This window comes from Oncorhynchus keta, chromosome 28, assembly GCF_023373465.1.
Source record: "Oncorhynchus keta strain PuntledgeMale-10-30-2019 chromosome 28, Oket_V2, whole genome shotgun sequence".
NCBI lineage: Eukaryota > Metazoa > Chordata > Actinopteri > Salmoniformes > Salmonidae > Oncorhynchus > Oncorhynchus keta.
In genome coordinates this window covers 62,685,247-62,703,374 of record NC_068448.1, presented here as the reverse complement: position 1 = coordinate 62,703,374, position 18,128 = coordinate 62,685,247, and the positions used below count along the sequence as shown (strand labels likewise).

Here is an 18,128-nt window from a genome sequence, read left to right as displayed (position 1 = left end):
CATGGTTTTACACTTCTAATGTCTTTTCTCCTCTTTCCCAGTCTCCACCCACCACGCCTGTGACCTCACCCACCTCGATGTCGTCAGCCTATCAAGAGCAGGCTAGGCGTTTCTATGGCTCTGATCGCCCACCCCTCTCAGTCAAAGCCGCGGTCCCTCCCTCCCCCTCTCGGCGCTCTGACCCCCCTTCCTCCCGATCCTCCATGACCCGGAACCAATCCTACCAATCACAAGACAGCCTGCTGGCCTCCCCTGGCGACGGGCGACGACAACTAAACCCAAACTCCTCCCCCCTGTTGTCGATGTGGAACGGTGGAGGTTCCTCTAACTCAGTGGCCGGTGGTGAGAGCCTCTCCTCTCCTCCTCCACGTTCATCCCTCTCTCCAACCAGTGGAGCAGCCAGCGTGCCCTCCAGCCCCCGCCTGGGACGTCGAAGTCACGGCAACCATGAGCCGACACCTAGCAACCGAACCAGGAAGTACTCTGCAGGATCGATAGGCGGCATGATAGGAATTCACAGCCTCTCTCTGCCCCGCCTCTGCCTGTCATCGTCGCCACGTTCCCATGATAATGGAGCCTTGGTGCTCTCTACCCTCCCCCCGACCTCGCGGCGCTCTGAACCTCTACGTAACTCTTCTCACAACAATAGCCAAAACCACACCACAAACAGTAACTACAACCATAACCAAACCACTAACTTTAACTACAGCCAGGCCCAAAACATGAACCACAAGGGGAACCAAGGTGAGGGTGTGGTATCCATCTCCCTCTCCTCCCCAAAGTCTCCCACCCAGGCCCCTCCAGACGTGACTGTCCCGTTCCGATCAGGGGGCTCCTCCAGTCCCCGCGTGGCCAAGAAACTCAGCCTCACCTCCACCAGCTCCACATCCAGCCTCCAGGAGCCAGAGTGGCCAGCCAGCTGCGGAGTCCCCCCTGGACCAGAGCTTTTTTTCGGGGAGAGGGAGCACAGAGGTGGCAGCCTGGAGCCTGGTCTAGGGTTAGGGGAACGGAGACAGTCTTTTGGGAAGGGTGGGCTTGAACCAGGGTTCGGTCTGGGGGAGAGAAGACAGTCCTTTGGAAAGGGAGGGGTAGAACCTAGTTTGGGATTAGGGGAACGGAGACAGTCTTTTGGGAAGGGAGGTTTAGAGCCAGGGTTAGGGGAACGAAGGCAGTCATTTGGGAAGGGAGGAGTGGGGCTGGGGGCGGGGGTGACCCCACCGGGGGGGTTCAGGGCGAGGAGTGGCAGTATCAGCTCCCTGAGTGGGAAGGAAGAACTGACTGACTACCACCATCGCCAGAGAGATGAGAGACTACGAGAACAGGAGGTGGAGAGACTGGTGAGTAGTGTGTGTGTGTGTGTATTTAAAAAAAAGATCTGAATGAAATGGCAAGGCTATGAGGTGGAATCAGATATCTTCCCTCTGACCTCTCGATCTCCTAACACACTCTTCGGGAGCTACACTGTTGGGGCATATACACACAGATGAATATGCACGCACACGAACACATGTTCCCTCAGGGAAGTACTGCCTCTGGCTGCTAGCCTATGTTAACATGCTCAGCTATTCTTACTCCTCCGCTGGGTTGGGTCCGGTTTAGAGGAAAACACTGGCTTTTTTTGGGCCCTCTGTGGTTTTGTGTGTGTGGTTCCGTAAGTGGGGCCATCTGCAGTTCAGCACAGTTAGGTTGGTTTGGATCGTTAGGAACCCATAAAAGAACTGTCAGATGTGGGCAAGAACCAGATTGTATTAGGAGAACAGAAATATAGGGCAGGTGGATACACGCACTCTTTTTCTGACACACACACAAAGTAAACAGGGCTAAGTCCAAAATAAAGACGTGCAGCCACAACTGAGGTGTGCTGAATATTCCCAAAGGATCATTCCTCAAAGTATTTCCCCTGGCGACGTAAAGGCTGCCTTCATGGGAGAACAGACAAACATGTTGGAAACACACATCTATGCACCAATCACTCAACAGAATTAGGCTTTATCTCAATAGTCTAAAATAGCTTCCTCTCCTAGTCTCCTCTCCTTCATCTTCACTATTGTAGACTATTGAGATGCGTCTCCTCTGGATCTACTCTGCCCTCTAGAGGCGAGACAGGAGAACTTTCACTACTACTGATTTCACTATTGGGAATTTTTCTCCACCAGCTGCTCCTATGCTGGGTGAGGGAGAGAGGGAGATCTCAGTAAAACAAAAATAATGGTGTTCCAAAAAAGGCCCAGTTGCCAGGACCACGAATACAAATTCCATCTAGACACCGTTGCACTAGAGCAGTGGTTCCCAAACCTTTTATAGTCCCGTACCCCTTCAAACATTCAACCTCCAGCTGTACCCCCTCTAGCACCAGGGTCAGCACACTCTCAAATGTTGTTTTTTGTCATCATTGTAAGTTTGCCACACACACTATATGATACATTTATTAAACAAGAATGAGTGGGAGTGTTTGTCACAACCTGGCTCTTGGGAAGTGACAAAGGGCTCTTTTTGGACCAGGGCAAAAATAATAATAATCAATAATTTTGCTCTTTATTAATCCATCTTCCCAATAAAACCTTATTTGTTCATCAACAATTGTGAATGACTCAACACAGGTTAATGAGAAGGATGTGCTTGAAAGGATGGACATAACTCTGCTATGTTGGGTTGTATTGGAGAGTCTGTCTTTAATAATTTTCCACACACAGGCTGTACCTGTATTTAGTTTTCATGCTAGTGAGGGCTAGAGGTTGACTGATTATGATCTTTCAACGCCGATACAGATTATTGGAGGACCAAAAAAAGCAGATACTGATTAATCGGCCGATTTAAATAAAATATATATATTTTATTTATTTTTAATAATGACAATTACAACAATACTGAATGACATTTTAACTTAATATAATACATCAATAAAATACATTTAGCCTCAAATAAATAATGAAACATGTTCAATTTGGTTTAAATAATGCAAAAACAAAGTGTTGGAGAAGAAAGTAAAAGTGCAATATGTGCCATGTAAGATAGCTAACGTTTAAGTTCCTTGCTCAGAACATGAGAACATATGAAAGCTGGTGGTTCGTTTTAACATGAGTCTACAATATTCCCAGGTAAGAAGTTTTAGGTTGTAGTTATTATAGGACTATTTCTCTCTATACGATTTGTATTTCATATACCTTTGACTATTGGATGTTCTTATAGGCACTTTAGTTACAGTGTAACAGTATAGCTTCCGTCCCTCTCCTCGCTCCTACCTGGGCTCGAACCAGGAACACATCGACAACAGCCACCCTCGAAGCAGCGTTACCCATGCAGAGCAAGAGGAACAACTACTCCCAAGTCTCAGAGCGAGTGACGTTTGAAAAGCTATTAGTGTGCACCCTGCTAACTTGCTAGCCATTTCACATCGGTTACACCAGCCTAATCTTGGGAGTTGATAGACTTGAAGTCATAAACAGAGCAATGCTTGAAGCACAGCAAAGAGCTGCTGGCAAAACGCACGAAAGTGCTATTTGCATGCTTACGAGCCTGCTGGTGCCTACCATCGCTCAGTCAGACTGCTCTATCTAATCATAACTTAATTATAATATAATAACACACAGAAATACGAGCCTTAGGTCATTACTATGGTCGAATTCGGAAACTATCAACTATGTTTATTCTTCAGTGAAATACGGAACCGCTCCGTATTTTATCTAACGGGTGGCATCTCTAAGTCTAAATATTCTTGTTACATTGCACAACCTTCAATGTTATGTCATAATTACGTAAAATTCTGGCAAATTAGTTCGCAATGAGCCAGGCGGCCCAAACTGTTGCATTAACACTGACTCTGTGTACAATGAACGCAAGAGAAGTGACACAATTTCACCTGGTTAATATTGCCTGCTAACCTGGATTTCTTTTAGCTAAATATGCAGGTTTAAAAATATATACTTCTGTGTATTGATTTTAAAAAAGGCATTGATGTTTATGGTTAGGTACAGTCGTGCAACGATTGTGATTGTTTTCGCAAATGGCTTTTGTTAAATCATCCCCCGTTTGGCGAAGTTGGCTGTCTTTTTTAGGAAGACATCAGTCTTCACACAGTTCACAACGAGCCAGGTGGCTCAAACTGCTGCATATACCCCGACTCCGCTTGCACAGAACGCAAGAGATGTGACACAATTTCCCTAGTTAAAAGAAATTCATGTTAGCAGGCAATATTAACTTAATATGCAGTTTTAAAAATATATACTTCTGTGTATTGATTTTAAGAAAGGCATTGATGTTTATGGTTAGGTACACGTTGGAGCAACGATGGTCCTTTTTTCACGAATGCACACCACATCGATTATATGCAATATCATCAACCAAGTGTAGTCCACTAGTGATTATGATTGATTGATTGTTTTTTATAAGATAAGTTTAATGCTACCTAGCAACTTACCTTGGCTTCTTACTGCATTCGCGTAACAGGCAGGCTCCTCGTGGAGTGCAATGTAATCAGGTGGTTAGAGCGTTGGACTAGTTAACCTTAAGGTTGAAGATTGAATCCTCGAGCTGACAAGGTAAAAATCTGTTAACCCACCGTTCCTAGGCCGTCATTGAAAATAAGAATGTGTTCTTAACTGGCTTGCCTAGTTAAAAAAAAATGTCTGTTTTTTTTTTTTTTTTTTTTAAATGGCCAAATCCGTGTCCAAAAATACAGATTTCCGATTGTTATGAAAACTTGAAATCGACCCTAATTAAGCGGTCATTCCGATTAATCGGTCGACCTCTAGTGAGGGCCAAGAATCCACTCTCACAAGTGCGTGGTTGCAAAGGGCATCCGTGTCTTAACAGCGCGATTTGCCAAGGCAAGAAACTCTTGAGCGTAGCCCTGTCCAGAAATCTGACAGTGGCTTCTGATTCAATTACATTTTCACAGAACCGCTTGTTGCAATTTTGATGAGGCTCTCTTGTTCTCACGTGTGTTACCACTCCACTATGTCTCCCTGTCATGGCTTTTGTGCCATCAGTACAGATACAAACACATCTTGACCACCAAAGTCCATTTGATGTCACAAAGCTGTCCAGTAAAATATTCTCTCCTGTTGTCCTTGTTTCCAGTGGTTTGCAGAAGAGGATATGTTCCTTAATATACCCCCCATAAATGTAACAGACATACACCAGGAGATGTGCCAGGCCCGCCACGTCTGTTGACTCATCCAGCTGTAACAGACATACACCAGGAGCTGTGCCAGGCCTGCCACGTCTGTTGACTCATCCAGCTGTAACAGACATACACCAGGAGCTGTGCCAGGCCTGCCACGTCTGTTGACTCATCCAGCTGTAACAGACATACACCAGGAGCTGTGCCAGGCCTGCCACGTCTGTTGACTCATCCAGCTGTAACAGACATACACCAGGAGCTGTGCCAGGCCTGCCACGTCTGTTGACTCATCCAGCTGTAACAGACATACACCAGGAGCTGTGCCAGGCCTGCCACGTCTGTTGACTCATCCAGCTGTAACGGACATACACCAGGAGCTGTGCCAGGCCTGCCACGTCTGTTGACTCATCCAGCTGTAACAGACATACACCAGGAGCTGTGCCAGGCCCGCCACGTCTGTTGACTCATCCAGCTGTGTGCCAGGCCCGCCACTGATCCATACACATACACCAGGAGCTGTGCCTGGCCTGCCACGTCTGTTGACTCATCCAGCTGTAACAGACATACACCAGGAGCTGTGCCAGGCCTGCCACGTCTGTTGACTCATCCAGCTGTAACAGACATACACCAGGAGCTGTGCCAGGCCTGCCACGTCTGTTGACTCATCCAGCTGTAACAGACATACACCAGGAGCTGTGCCAGGCCTGCCACGTCTGTTGACTCATCCAGCTGTAACAGACATACACCAGGAGCTGTGCCAGGCCTGCCACGTCTGTTGACTCATCCAGCTGTAACGGACATACACCAGGAGCTGTGCCAGGCCTGCCACGTCTGTTGACTCATCCAGCTGTAACGGACATACACCAGGAGCTGTGCCAGGCCCGCCACGTCTGTTGACTCATCCAGCTGTAACGGACATACACCAGGAGCTGTGCCTGGCCTGCCACGTCTGTTGACTCATCCAGCTGTAACAGACATACACCAGGAGCTGTGCCAGGCCTGCCACATCTGTTGACTCATCCAGCTGTAACAGACATACACCAGGAGCTGTGCCAGGCCTGCCACGTCTGTTGACTCATCCAGCTGTAACAGACATACACCAGGAGCTGTGCCAGGCCTGCCACGTCTGTTGACTCATCCAGCTGTAACAGACATACACCAGGAGCTGTGCCAGGCCTGCCACGTCTGTTGACTCATCCAGCTGTAACAGGCATACACCAGGAGCTGTGCCAGGCCCGCCACGTCTTTTGACTCATCCAGCTGTAACAGACATACACCAGGAGCTGTGCCAGGCCCGCCACGTCTTTTGACTCATCCAGCTGTAACAGACATACACCAGGAGCTGTGCCAGGCCCGCCACGTCTTTTGACTCATCCAGCTGTAACAGACATACACCAGGAGCTGTGGGCGAGGCCTGCCACGTCTGTTGACTCATCCAGCTGTAACAGACATACACCAGGAGCTGTGCCTGTCCTGCCACGTCTGTTGACTCATCCAGCTGTAACAGACATACACCAGGAGCTGTGCCAGGCCTGCCACGTCTTTTGACTCATCCAGCTGTAACAGACATACACCAGGAGCTGTGCGAGGCCTGCCACGTCTGTTGACTCATCCAGCTGTAACAGACATTCACCAGGAGCTGTGCCAGGCCTGCCACGTCTGTTGACTCATCCAGCTGTAACAGACATACACCAGGAGCTGTGCCTGTCCTGCCACGTCTGTTGACTCATCCAGCTGTAACAGACATACACCAGGAGCTGTGCCTGTCCTGCCACGTCTGTTGACTCATCCAGCTGTAACAGACATACACCAGGAGCTGTGCCAGGCCTGCCACGTCTGTTGACTCATCCAGCTGTAACGGACATACACCAGGAGCTGTGCCAGGCCTGCCACGTCTTTTGACTCATCCAGCTGTAACAGACATAAACCAGGAGCTGTGCGAGGCCTGCCATGTCACTGATGCGTCGTGAAACAGTGTTGTTTGATGAAGACATTGTCTGTATAGTTTTTATGGCCTTTTCCCCCAGCATTGTCCCAGCCATATCTGCGGCAGCAGGAAGAATTAAGTCGTCCACAATAGTATGTGGCTTGCCTGTCCTATCCACTCGGTAGCTCACCCTATAAGACGCTTCTAGCCCCTTCTTATTAATGGTATCTGTTGCTTTGATACATGTCTTACTACTCTAAAGTCATCTTTATTCTCGCTCCAAAAACTCTGGTGGCTTATTTTTCAAATGGTCATGTTTCTAAAAGTCCTCGCAAGAGTGAAGGTTTCCCGCGAGAGAGTACCGGTTAATGTGATTGGATGTTAATTATTTGACTAGGCTACCTGTATTTGATATTGTGGTTATTTCACTGAACACTGGATGGTATAATTGTTTTTTTGGCAGTGAAATGAGGCTACTCAGGCGAGAGAGAAAAAACTCACCCAAATGTATAGCCCCGTTGGAAAATATAAATGTCCTGTTTGAAAATGTGAAGGAAAAAAGTTACAAAAACAATAAAATATTTATTTGGCGTACCCTCGACGGCGTTGTGTGTACCCCTGTAACTATTTGATGACATTTGAAATGTCTTTACACTCACAAAAGTTTCAAAAGAATAATGTTTCCTGTAAACATTTGTTATTGTTTATTTCACTTTTGTTGATCTATTTCCCATGCCAATAAAGCCCTTAAATGGAATTGAAATTGAATTTGAGTGGTGGGTAGAGACAGGAAAGGAGAGGGAGAAAATGGAGGTGGGCAGAGGGGGAGATTGTGAATAGGGATGGATGGAGGGTGGGAGGGAGAGCAAGACTGAGAGAGTGTAGATCAGGAGAGAGGGATGGTGAGAGAAGAGGAAGGATTGCATTTCTATATCAGTATATCCTCTCCTGTGGGAGCCAGGGCTGTTTGTGATCCGATCAGGTTACACCCAGAGCCAGTTGCTGTTATTAACTGTACTGCTTCACCTCCTTTTGTGTAGTAGGTCTACAGCGGTTTGTCTCCATTAGTACTGAATCAGGAGTCAAATTGACAAGAGTATTGCTTTACTCTGCTACTTGTTGACTGACCGTTGTTATTAGTGGCCTCTGTTTGTGTGTGTAGATGTGTATGCATGTGGGATGTATTTCTAGTCCCTCTCCTGTGTGTTTGGGATATATTTCCAATGTTGTATGTAATACGTTGGGCTTTTCCGGTTGGAGAGTCTGACTCCGAGCCAATAACATTCACAAGAAAGCCCCCTGCTGCCCCTTCTCTCTCACACATACAGACACACACATACATGAATTCTCTCTCTCTCTCACTCTCACTCACTGTATCTGCTAGCAGCCACTCAGTTCTCAGGGCGATGTGGTTTCTAATTTCTCTCACCTGCAGCAGTGCATTGCAGATAGCAGCCCACTGTCTTTGTGAATTTCTATATCTAGTTCAGTAGCACAGCGCTAGTAGTTAGTTAGTTAGCTATAGGTTTAGTTTTTGTTATTGTGGGCTTTCGTTATTCTCTGAGAGAAATATAAGGGCTATGAGAAAATTCTGTTTGCCCTGTGGAGTGTCTGTGAGGAGAAATGCTCCTAATGGCAGCCATGCTTCCACAGGTAATATCTGTGTATTTGGCTTTCAGTTGGATACAGATAAGAATCCATGTGTTTGTGTGTGTGTGTGTGCGTCTCTCTCTCTCTCTCTCTCTCGCTCTCTGTACATATATATCTAAGTATGTCTGTGTGTGTAACTCTGTATGTATTTGTGTGGGCTTCTAACTGTGTGTGCTGTGTTGTAGGAACGCCAGCGGCTGGAAACCATTCTGTCTCTGTGTTCAGAGCTGGGTCGATCGGAGCAGGACAGGGAGAGGACTGTTGGTTCTAGTGTCGATACCGGTGCTGGTCTAGCCGACCTTCAGATGATCAACCGGGAACTAGAGAAACTCCAGGTCTCTGACGACGATGAGTCAGAATCCGTCTTCTCTGACTCAACTGTGAACGGAAATGGGGCCGGTAGCGGCTCGGAGAACGGTTACTACGGTAACGACGAGGAGCGTCCAGTCCGACAGCGACGGAGCAGCGGCCACCGGGACCACATGGCAGAATCGCCAGCCATCATCCTACGAAGCTCCACCACCTCGCTCACCGCGCACCTGCCTAGGACTAATCGGGTGAGAGTTTTTCACTTTCTCTCTCGCTCACTTTTGCTTTCTCTCTCTCTCTTTCTCCCATTTATATTTGATCTCTTGTTTCCTTTCTCCTGTACTTCTTTCAGCCAACCTCCATGCCTCTCACACACACACACACACACACACACACACACACACACACACACACACACACACACAGATACATAAGGTGCTACTGCTGTCCTTCCTCTGAGTAAAGCTTAATTAAGCCTTGTTAAATGATTGACAGGAGGCAGAGTGTTTATCACCTGGCAACCTGTTAATGAGACCTCTGGTCAGGCAATCCTTACACAGGCCTAATCAAGCTTAATAACAGCCTATGAAGCTATATGCAGCTTAATGTAGCTTCTCATGACTAAATGAGAGAGAGGAGAGTGGTAGAGAGAAAGAGAGCTCCCTTCTCACTGTAAACAGAAGAGAACACACACTAGCCATGGTCACGGCTCAACCCCTCCTTGTACATTCCTTAGTTCTGATGTGGAAACTCCTCTGGAATCTGACTTTCCTTACCATTTAAGGTCCACATACTGTATTTATATTTTCCCTACTCTCAAACATGTATTTTCTTCTTAGACCTCCACAGCAACCTATTGTTTTAGAGGTCAGAGTTGTTTGTTTGTTGTGAATTAGTCTTCTATTTAACTGTGAGAACCCGGAGGTGCTGGATACTGTAAAAGTGGTTGCTGTAAGAGGTCACACACACATGAGATATTTAAAGTCTGGTTATTAGATTAGAGAGTGCTAAGGATAGCAACCTAAGGTGTGTGTGTGTGTGTGTGTGTGTGTGTGTGTGTGTGTGTTCCGTATGAACAGCTGCATAGTTTCTGGTGAGTAATTGAATAACAGAAATGTACTCTACAGAGTATCATGTTAATACCTATAACTTTTCTATGAACCATAGTGTTTTTCACCCCTCATTCAGGACAACCTGTAGCTTTTGTTCCAGCCCTGCACTAACACACATGATTCAACTAATCATCAAGAGCTAGATAAACGGAATCAGGTTTGTTAGTTCTTGGCTGGAAACAAATGTATTCACTCCCTGTAGCTCTCCAGGACCAGTGAATAAAGAACATAGCATATAGATTCCATTGTGAGAGTGTGACGTCATCTTTAGGCGCTGGTGGAGGAGGGCCAGCGGAGGCAGGAAGTGACTCGTGTGGAGGAGGAGAGGATCCAGGTGCTGAACAACATGGAGGAGCTGGAACAGAAGATCAAAGAACTGGACAACCAGATGGATGAGTCTCTCAGAGAGGTAGAAGGATGGAGGGAGAGGGATGTGCTAGAGAGGGGGATGGAGGGAAGTAAAAATTGTGGAGAGAGATGTAGGGAGGAAGGAGGAGGTAATAGAGGTAGAGCTGGATAGAGACTCACTCCCTCTTTCTCTCCATCCAGGTGGAGGTGGAGCGTGCCCTGGTGGAGGCAGAGCAGCAGGCGGAGCTAGCGGCCTTGCAGCAGGAGAGAGATGCTCTGGAGACACTCAACACCAAGATGTCTGACATGGAACAACAGGCACAGAACCAGAAGACTCCGGTAATACCACTGTGTGATAACACTGGGGCAACTGGGATCAACGCAACATGAGGGAGGGAGAGAGAAAGAGTGTGTGTCTGTGTGTGTACTGCTATATGGAGTTCCTAAGAGTTTGTGGTGTCATAAGCACTGTGTGCATATGTAATGAGCATGGTGCAGTATGTATTCTCTAGCCACACCCAATGATACATTGATTGACATGTGACTAGCTGACTTGGTATGTGTAAATCCCTGTCATGCAGTCTCCGGTCCAAATATACAGCTGTTAATACACAACAGGGTATAGTGGTCACTACCCGTGTGTGTGTGTGTGTGTGTGTGTGTGTGTGTGTGTGTGTGTGTTGACACCCTCTTCTCCTCTGGGTCGTGTTCAGGCCTGCTTCCGGAGAGTTTCATTAACCCTACAGCTGGCAGATACATGAGAGAGGAACCACATACCATATGGGGGGGTGGGGGGACAGACAGTCTTCCCCTTACACATTTTGGTGATTACAGATCTGATGAGAGGAAGATGGATAACGAGCAGTTGAGAGAAAGACAAAAATAAAGTTGACTAGTTTGACACGTACTGTGTCTGGTCAGTTAGCCTGTTTCTCCTGTGTCTGGTCAGTTAGCCGGTTTCTCCTGTGTCTGGTCAGTTAGCCTGGTTTCTCCTGTGTCTGGTCAGTTAGTCTGGTTTCTCCTGTGTCTGGTCAGTTTGTCTGGTTTCTCCTGTGTCTGGTCAGTTAGTCTGGTTTCTCCTGTGTCTGGTCAGTTAGTCTGGTTTCTCCTGTGTCTGGTCAGTTAGCCTGGTTTCTCCTGTGTCTGGCCAGTTAGCCTGGTTTCTCCTGTGTCTGGCCAGTTAGCCTGGTTTCTCCTGTGTCTGGCCAGTTAGTCTGGTTTCTCCTGTGTCTGGCCAGTTAGTCTGGTTTCTCCTGTGTCTGGCCAGTTAGTCTGGTTTCTCCTGTGTCTGGCCAGTTAGTCTGGTTTCTCCTGTGTCTGGCCAGTTAGCCTGGTTTCTCCTGTGTCTGGCCAGTTAGCCTGGTTTCTCCTGTGTCTGGCCAGTTAGCCTGGTTTCTCCTGTGTCTGGCCAGTTAGCCTGGTTTCTCCTGTGTCTGGTCAGCCTGAACGTCTTGGACTGTTGGGGGTCTGTGTTGAAGACCCCTTTCCCTCTCATAATAACCCTCATCATCCCCAACCCACAGCTATATCAGTCCTTCCCTCTTCTCTGCCCTCTAGTCCATTCTGCTTTCCTGACCACTGTAACACTGTAGTAACTAACTCTGCCTCCCGACTCCCACTAACGCTACCATCCTCTCTCCCTCTGTCCTGTGTCTGCTTGTCATTCCTGTGTGTGTGTGTGTGTGTGTGTGTGTGTGTGTGTACTGTACCTCTGCGTACATATGCACATTTGAGCGTGCTTGTATGCTTGTCGTGTGTGTGTGTGTCAGGCGTGTGTGTCGCTGCAGGCTGAGAGGGCTAGGGTAGAGCAGCTGTCTCAGAATGTGTGTGAGCTGCGCTCCCAGCTCCACTGCTGTCCTGAGGCCATGAAGGAGCCCCTACAGGAGCAGCTCACCAGGGTCAGTACACACACACACACACCTCCTGCTAAAAATGTCCTGTGACACACCTTCCCCACCTGTTCACCCATCCTTATCCTCTTGTTCCTTCCCCCTATCATTTATCTACAGGAGGGTCTCTTCCTGTCTCGCTCTTCCTCTTCACCTCTCCTCCTGTTTGTCAGTTTTAATGTCATATTATGTCCGTCAGGAAAGCTCCACACAGTCAGCCTGCTCATGGGGGATAGTAGCAGTTTTTTGATAGGATGAGGAAGCATGATTGTGCAGCAGGTTTGGCGAGAGCATGCCTTGGTGTGTGAGTGTGTTTGTGCTTGTGTGACTGAATGCTCTCTCCCTCATGCAGAAAATAGTAATTGAACACTTGCGGACAGCCAAAATGTTATAACACAATCTGAGAAAAACATGTGTGTGCGTGTGTCAGAACTCCGAGGTGCTGGAAGCTGAGACGAAGCGTTTTGAGGACCTGGAGTTTCAGCAGCTGGAGAGAGAGAGTCGTCATGATGAGGAGAAGGAGGAAAGCACACAACAACTCCTCAGAGAGATAGCTGACTACCAACGGAGCATCGTCACACGCAAGGTAGTGTGTGTGTGTGTGTGTGTGTGTGTGTGTGTGTGTGTGTGTGTGTGTGTGTGTGTGTGTGTGTGTGTGTGTGTGTGTGTGTGTGTGTGTGTGTGTGTGTGTGTGTGTGCGTGTTAAACTACTGTATGTGTGTGTTCCAAGGAGAGGCTGGTGGCGCTAAATAAGCAGGCGGGACAGATTACCCAGCAGGCTCAGCGAGAGAAGGACAGCTTCCTGAAGGAGCGGACCAACCTGCAGATGATGGTGCAGAGGGTATGTACGCGCAGTGTGTCTGTTTGTGTGTTTTGCAACAGACCATTGATTTCAGTCCTAATTGCATGTTAGTCTCTCTCTCTCTCTCTCTCTCTCTCTCTCAGGAGAAAGATAATCTTGCTTCTGTGGAAAATAAGTATGCTGACCTCACAGGTGGGCGGGGCTTCCCTCTCAGCCCTATCAGTCTCAAGGAGGTATGTTTGACTATTGCCTAGCAACCTTCTCCATTCCCACCCATGGTCCCCCTCGTCTCACTGTCTTCCTCTTTTCCTCTCCTTTCCTCCTTTCCTGTTTCCTAGGATACGGTGTCGTTGGCTGACGTGTGTCAATCTCCTAGTGGCCAGTCCCGTGACCACGCCTCTTCCTCTCTTTCTTCTCTTATCCTTCCTGCTGACCTGCTGGTCCTATCCTCCCTCCTTTCTTCTCTTTCCATAAAGAGCGCTGAGGTACTATATCCTCCCTCTATCTATCTTTCCAGATTTCTATGAAATATGACCTATAATTATTGACAAATAATGGAATCAAATAGTTTTTCTTCCAAAAATGGTAATTAAGTATGTTAAAAAGCAGCTTTTCTGTTTTGGAATGATGTGGGCGTAGCCCAACAACATGACCGGCGTATACTGGTCATAAAAAATATTAATGTGAGTAGACTGCTGATTGGCCAGCTCATCCTCCTCAGAAGGATGACATCATCCTCTATGATGAAATGGCTGTTTGAGATACAAGTTTGAGGCAGGGTTTTTGAAGTGTTTTTTTTCTCTCCAATTTGTACTTTGGCCACAAATACGAGTATAGGACGAGTCAACAACATTATTTGTGTACGCGTTAACAGAATTTAAAAAGTGAGTTTCACTGGACAGTTACTTTAAGCTAGTGTTTCTTAGAATCTTGGTCCCTTGTATCAAAAAGGTTATGGTCAAAACGATAACATGAGAACTATGGAATGAGTTGTGTGATGGATAGTTTCTTGTAGATCCAGGAATCTTGAGGTTGAGAAGCACTTTTTACAGGCCGTTTTAGAAACACCTCCTTGTCTTCCATTTCTATAGTGATAATAACACATTGCACTGGTAACAAACTAACCTTTAAAGATGTTCATATTGTTTATGTTTAACCTTCCCTCTTCATTCATTGTCTATGTGAAAGTAATAGAACAGTACAGCTCTGTCTCTGTTGCTGCAGTTTAACTGACCGAGCTCACAAAGTTTTAACATGGCTGAATCTCTCTCTATCTCTCAACCCCCCTCTTTATTTAATCTCTCTCACTTTTAATCTCCCTCTCCTTCACTATTGTTTATCCCTTTCTCTGTCCACTTCATCTCTAGCCACTTCTTCTCTCCCCCCTTTTCCCTCATGGTATGTTCCAGGGCTATGTAACAGTCAGTGAGATCAATGAAATTTACTCCCAGCTGGGGGGGAACCTTAGTCGTGCCCCTGCCCCTGTTCTGGCCAATCCCTCCCCTGATTCTGAGCCTAGTCCCCCCACTGACGACAGCGCCCCAAAACCAGCGGAGGACGAGGTGTGTGTGTGTAAGGGGCACATGTGTTTGTTGGTCAGTAGGTGTGTTTGTTGGTCAGTAGGTGTGTTTGTGTGGAGGAGGATAACATTATTTACAGTGCATTCAGAATGTATTCAGATCCTTTGACTTTACAGTCTTATTCTAAATGACAAAGCGAAATCCGATTTGTAGGAATGTTTGCACATTTATTAAAAATAAAAACAGAAATACCTTATTGACATAAGTATTCAGACCTGTTGCTATGTGACTTGAAATTGAGCTCAGGTGCATCATGTTTCCATTGATCATTCTTGAGATGTTTCTACAACTTCATTGGAGTCCACCTGTGGTAAGTTCAATTAATTGAACATGATTTGGAAAGGCACACACATGTCTTTATAAGGTCCCACAGCTGACAGTGTATGTCACAGTGTATGTTTTACCCAATAAATTACTGGGAGGTTATACATATGGAGTGTTCTTTGTTTTTATAGCTTAGAGCAAAAACCAAGCCACAAGGTCGAAGGAAGACAGGATTGTGTCGAGCCACAGATCTGGGAAAGGGTACCAAAACATTTCTGCAGCATCGAAGGTCCCCGAGAATACAGTGGCCTCCATCGTTCTTAAATAGAAGAAGTTTAGATCCACCAAGACTCTTCCTAGACCTGGCTGCCCGGCCAAACTGAGCAATCTGGGGAGAAGGGCCTTGGTCAAGGAGGTGACCAAGAACCCAATGGTCACTCTGACAGAGCTCCAGAGTTCCTCTGTGGAGATGGGAGAACCTTCCAGAAGGACAACCATCTCTGCAGCACTCCACCAATCAGGTCTTTATGGTAGAGTGCCACTCCTCAGTAAAAGGCACATGACAGCCCACTTGGAGTTTGCCAAAGTATTCTCAGACCATGAGAAACAAGATTATCTGGTTTGATGAAACCAAGATTGGATTATTTGGCCTGATTGCCAAGCGTCTCACCTGGAGGAAACCTGGCACCATCCCTATGGTGGTGTCTGAAAACTTTCCGAATGCACTGTATGCCTTCCTCAGTTCTCCATGCATTTGCCTTTAAATGTTTGTAGATGTTATATTTTGTCTGCTGTACTCTCTCTTTCTTTGATGGTGTTCCTCTCTTCCTCTTTAAGCTCTGTCGCTCCTCTCCTGTCGATTGTCCTTCCTCCTTTTCCTCCCATCCCCTATTGCCCCGCCGCCCCCCTCTCACCAAAACCCCCTCGGTTCATTGGCCGGAGGACATGGTGACCTATCGTGACCCCTCTCCCCTCCCTGACTCTCCTCCTCCTCCTCTGCCTGTCAAAAAACACAGCCACAACAGGCAGGTAAAGGCTGTGTGTTTGTGTCCTGTGCTGTTGTGTGTTTGTGTCCTGTGCTGTTGTGTGTTTGTGTCCTGTGCTGTTGTGTTTGTGTGATTCTGACTATTGTGTGTGTGTTCAGCACTTCCGTTCACTGGAGGAGAGAAAGAGGTTAGTGAAAGAAGGTGGGGCCCACCTGAGTGACACATTACCCAGGAAGAAGACCACGTCCATCGTCACCCCTCAGTTCAACTGTGCTACACTAGGACGCAGCATGCCTAACAAGGTACACACACACACACACACACACACACATTCACTCTCTCACACACATTCACACACACACACACACACACACACACACACACACACACACACACACAATCACCTTTAGTCTCTCTTTCTGGTCCTCCACAGTCCCATCAGCCCCTGGTCCAGAGTTCTAGCTGTGGCAGTATTTTACCCCGGGCCATGTCTGTCTCCTCCAATAGAGACACAGATAAACGGCGCCTGCACAAGGGTGAGGACACACCTCACGCATGTGTAAACTGAACGCGAAACTGAAGTAGTGAGAGGGGAGGGAAGAGGAGTTTGTCTAGGAGAGTTGTCTGTCACACCACCAGTGACCCTCGGGACAAGTTAGTCACACAGCTTACCTTATAAGGCAAGGGCTTCAACCTATAAAACAGATGGATCATCCAATGTGTGTGATGGGTGGACAGAAGCATGGTTTGTTTATTTGTTTGTAGAGAGATTTGAGGAGAGGCAGGAAATACTCTGCTGTTGTGAAGCATCCGTTAATAGGTCCTAGTAACCCATGGATAACGTGTGTGTGTGTGTGTGTGTGTGTGTGTGTGTGTGTGTGTGTGTGTGTGTGTGTGTGTGTTGTGGTGAGATTGAAGCCTTTCCCTTGGGGCGGGTCATCAGAGGGGTGTGGTGTGTGTGTCTCTGACCCTCTTTGGGTGATGGTATCAGGCTTCCTGTGTGTGTGTCTTTGTTGTACCCTACTGTAGTGTTACATTACTCCCTTCATAGTGACAGTCAGGTTGGAGGTCCACTGCTTGTGGTTGTTCATTTTGTTCTGGGATCTATTTTTTGGACTATACGGTTTTGGACATTGTTATTTGGACCTTTTGGTTGTGGTAACTTTTTGCACCTTTTAGTTTGCTGTATGTGTTTTAACCGTGGCTGGTCAGTGTGATCAGAGGGAGGGCCAACAGTCTGTACCGTACGGTCAGACTGTGGTCCCTGAGGTGGCGGGCGGTCAGGGAGAACAGGGCTCAGTGCAGGGAGGGGTACAGACAGGTAACTCGATGGTATACACACATCAAATATGCACAGCTTCTCTCTCGCGCTGTTTTAAAGTATACGCCGGTTTCTGGTCTTTGTTCTCTCTCTCTTGGACCCTGTGTGCTTTGGTAGTGGTCTCTCTCTCTTTCTGACTGTGTGATTTTTGTTGTTGTTTCTGTCTGTCTGTGTGTGGTCTTGGTCTAGGTCAGCCGAGCTCTCGCGCCGCCTCCCAGTCCAACGTGTACCTGGACACCTACGGTCACTGTGATAACGGCCAGGCATACGACACCATGAGCGTGGACAGCTCTGACTCAATGGAGACCAGCATCTCTGCCTGCTCCCCGGACAACGTCTCCTGGTAGGTGGGGGTGTGTGTGTTGGGGAGAGTGAGAGAGGAGAGGTCAAGGAAAAGGGGGATATGTGTGCTACGTGTGTTCAGAGGCTGAATGCATACTGATCATATGAAGTCAGTTTCTCATTTTCTATCATGTGAAACATGGAGGGAGAGGGGTGAATGTTCATGCATGTTGAAACATTTGTGTAGAGCTAATGTAAAAAGTATGTTTGCAAATGGACCTGTAGCTCTCCCGCCATTTAGGCTCCCTCCTCGTGGGGGTTGAAGGTTAGGGGAGTCAGGTTACAAGCGGGGATGGCTATTGAGCGGTGGTAGATTCGGGCTTCAGCCTCACTGGGGTGAAATCATGTGTTCTGCATGCAGAGTGTTCTCTCTCTCTCTCGCTGACTCTATCTCTCTCTCTGTACCTCCCTCGCTCTCTCTCTCTCTGTCTGTCTGGAGAGGGTTCAGGCCAGCTCTACACCCCTGGGTTTTAGAT

General features: G+C 47.3%; 1 protein-coding gene across 9 annotated transcripts in view; it reads left to right on the top strand.

The window, feature by feature from the left end:
• Positions 1 to 18,128, top strand: part of phldb2b (pleckstrin homology-like domain, family B, member 2b) — a 51,836-nt gene that overhangs the window by 28,490 nt on the left and 5,218 nt on the right. For 4 of the 9 annotated variants that reach the window (XM_052483483.1, XM_052483490.1, XM_052483488.1 and 1 more), the window contains 14 exons: positions 42 to 1,337; positions 8,885 to 9,256; positions 10,392 to 10,529; positions 10,670 to 10,807; positions 12,238 to 12,366; positions 12,788 to 12,943; positions 13,088 to 13,198; positions 13,303 to 13,392; positions 13,498 to 13,644; positions 14,569 to 14,721; positions 15,841 to 16,032; positions 16,148 to 16,291; positions 16,423 to 16,525; positions 17,500 to 17,653. In XM_052483483.1, the coding sequence (XP_052339443.1) occupies positions 42 to 1,337; positions 8,885 to 9,256; positions 10,392 to 10,529; positions 10,670 to 10,807; positions 12,238 to 12,366; positions 12,788 to 12,943; positions 13,088 to 13,198; positions 13,303 to 13,392; positions 13,498 to 13,644; positions 14,569 to 14,721; positions 15,841 to 16,032; positions 16,148 to 16,291; positions 16,423 to 16,525; positions 17,500 to 17,653 (3,323 nt within the window). Of the gene's footprint in view, positions 1 to 41; positions 1,338 to 8,884; positions 9,257 to 10,391; positions 10,530 to 10,669; positions 10,808 to 12,237; positions 12,367 to 12,787; positions 12,944 to 13,087; positions 13,199 to 13,302; positions 13,393 to 13,497; positions 13,645 to 14,526; positions 14,722 to 15,840; positions 16,033 to 16,147; positions 16,292 to 16,422; positions 16,526 to 17,499; positions 17,654 to 18,128 lie in introns of all 9 variants that reach the window. The other 5 variants (XM_052483485.1, XM_052483486.1, XM_052483484.1 and 2 more) reach the window with 5 other exon arrangements.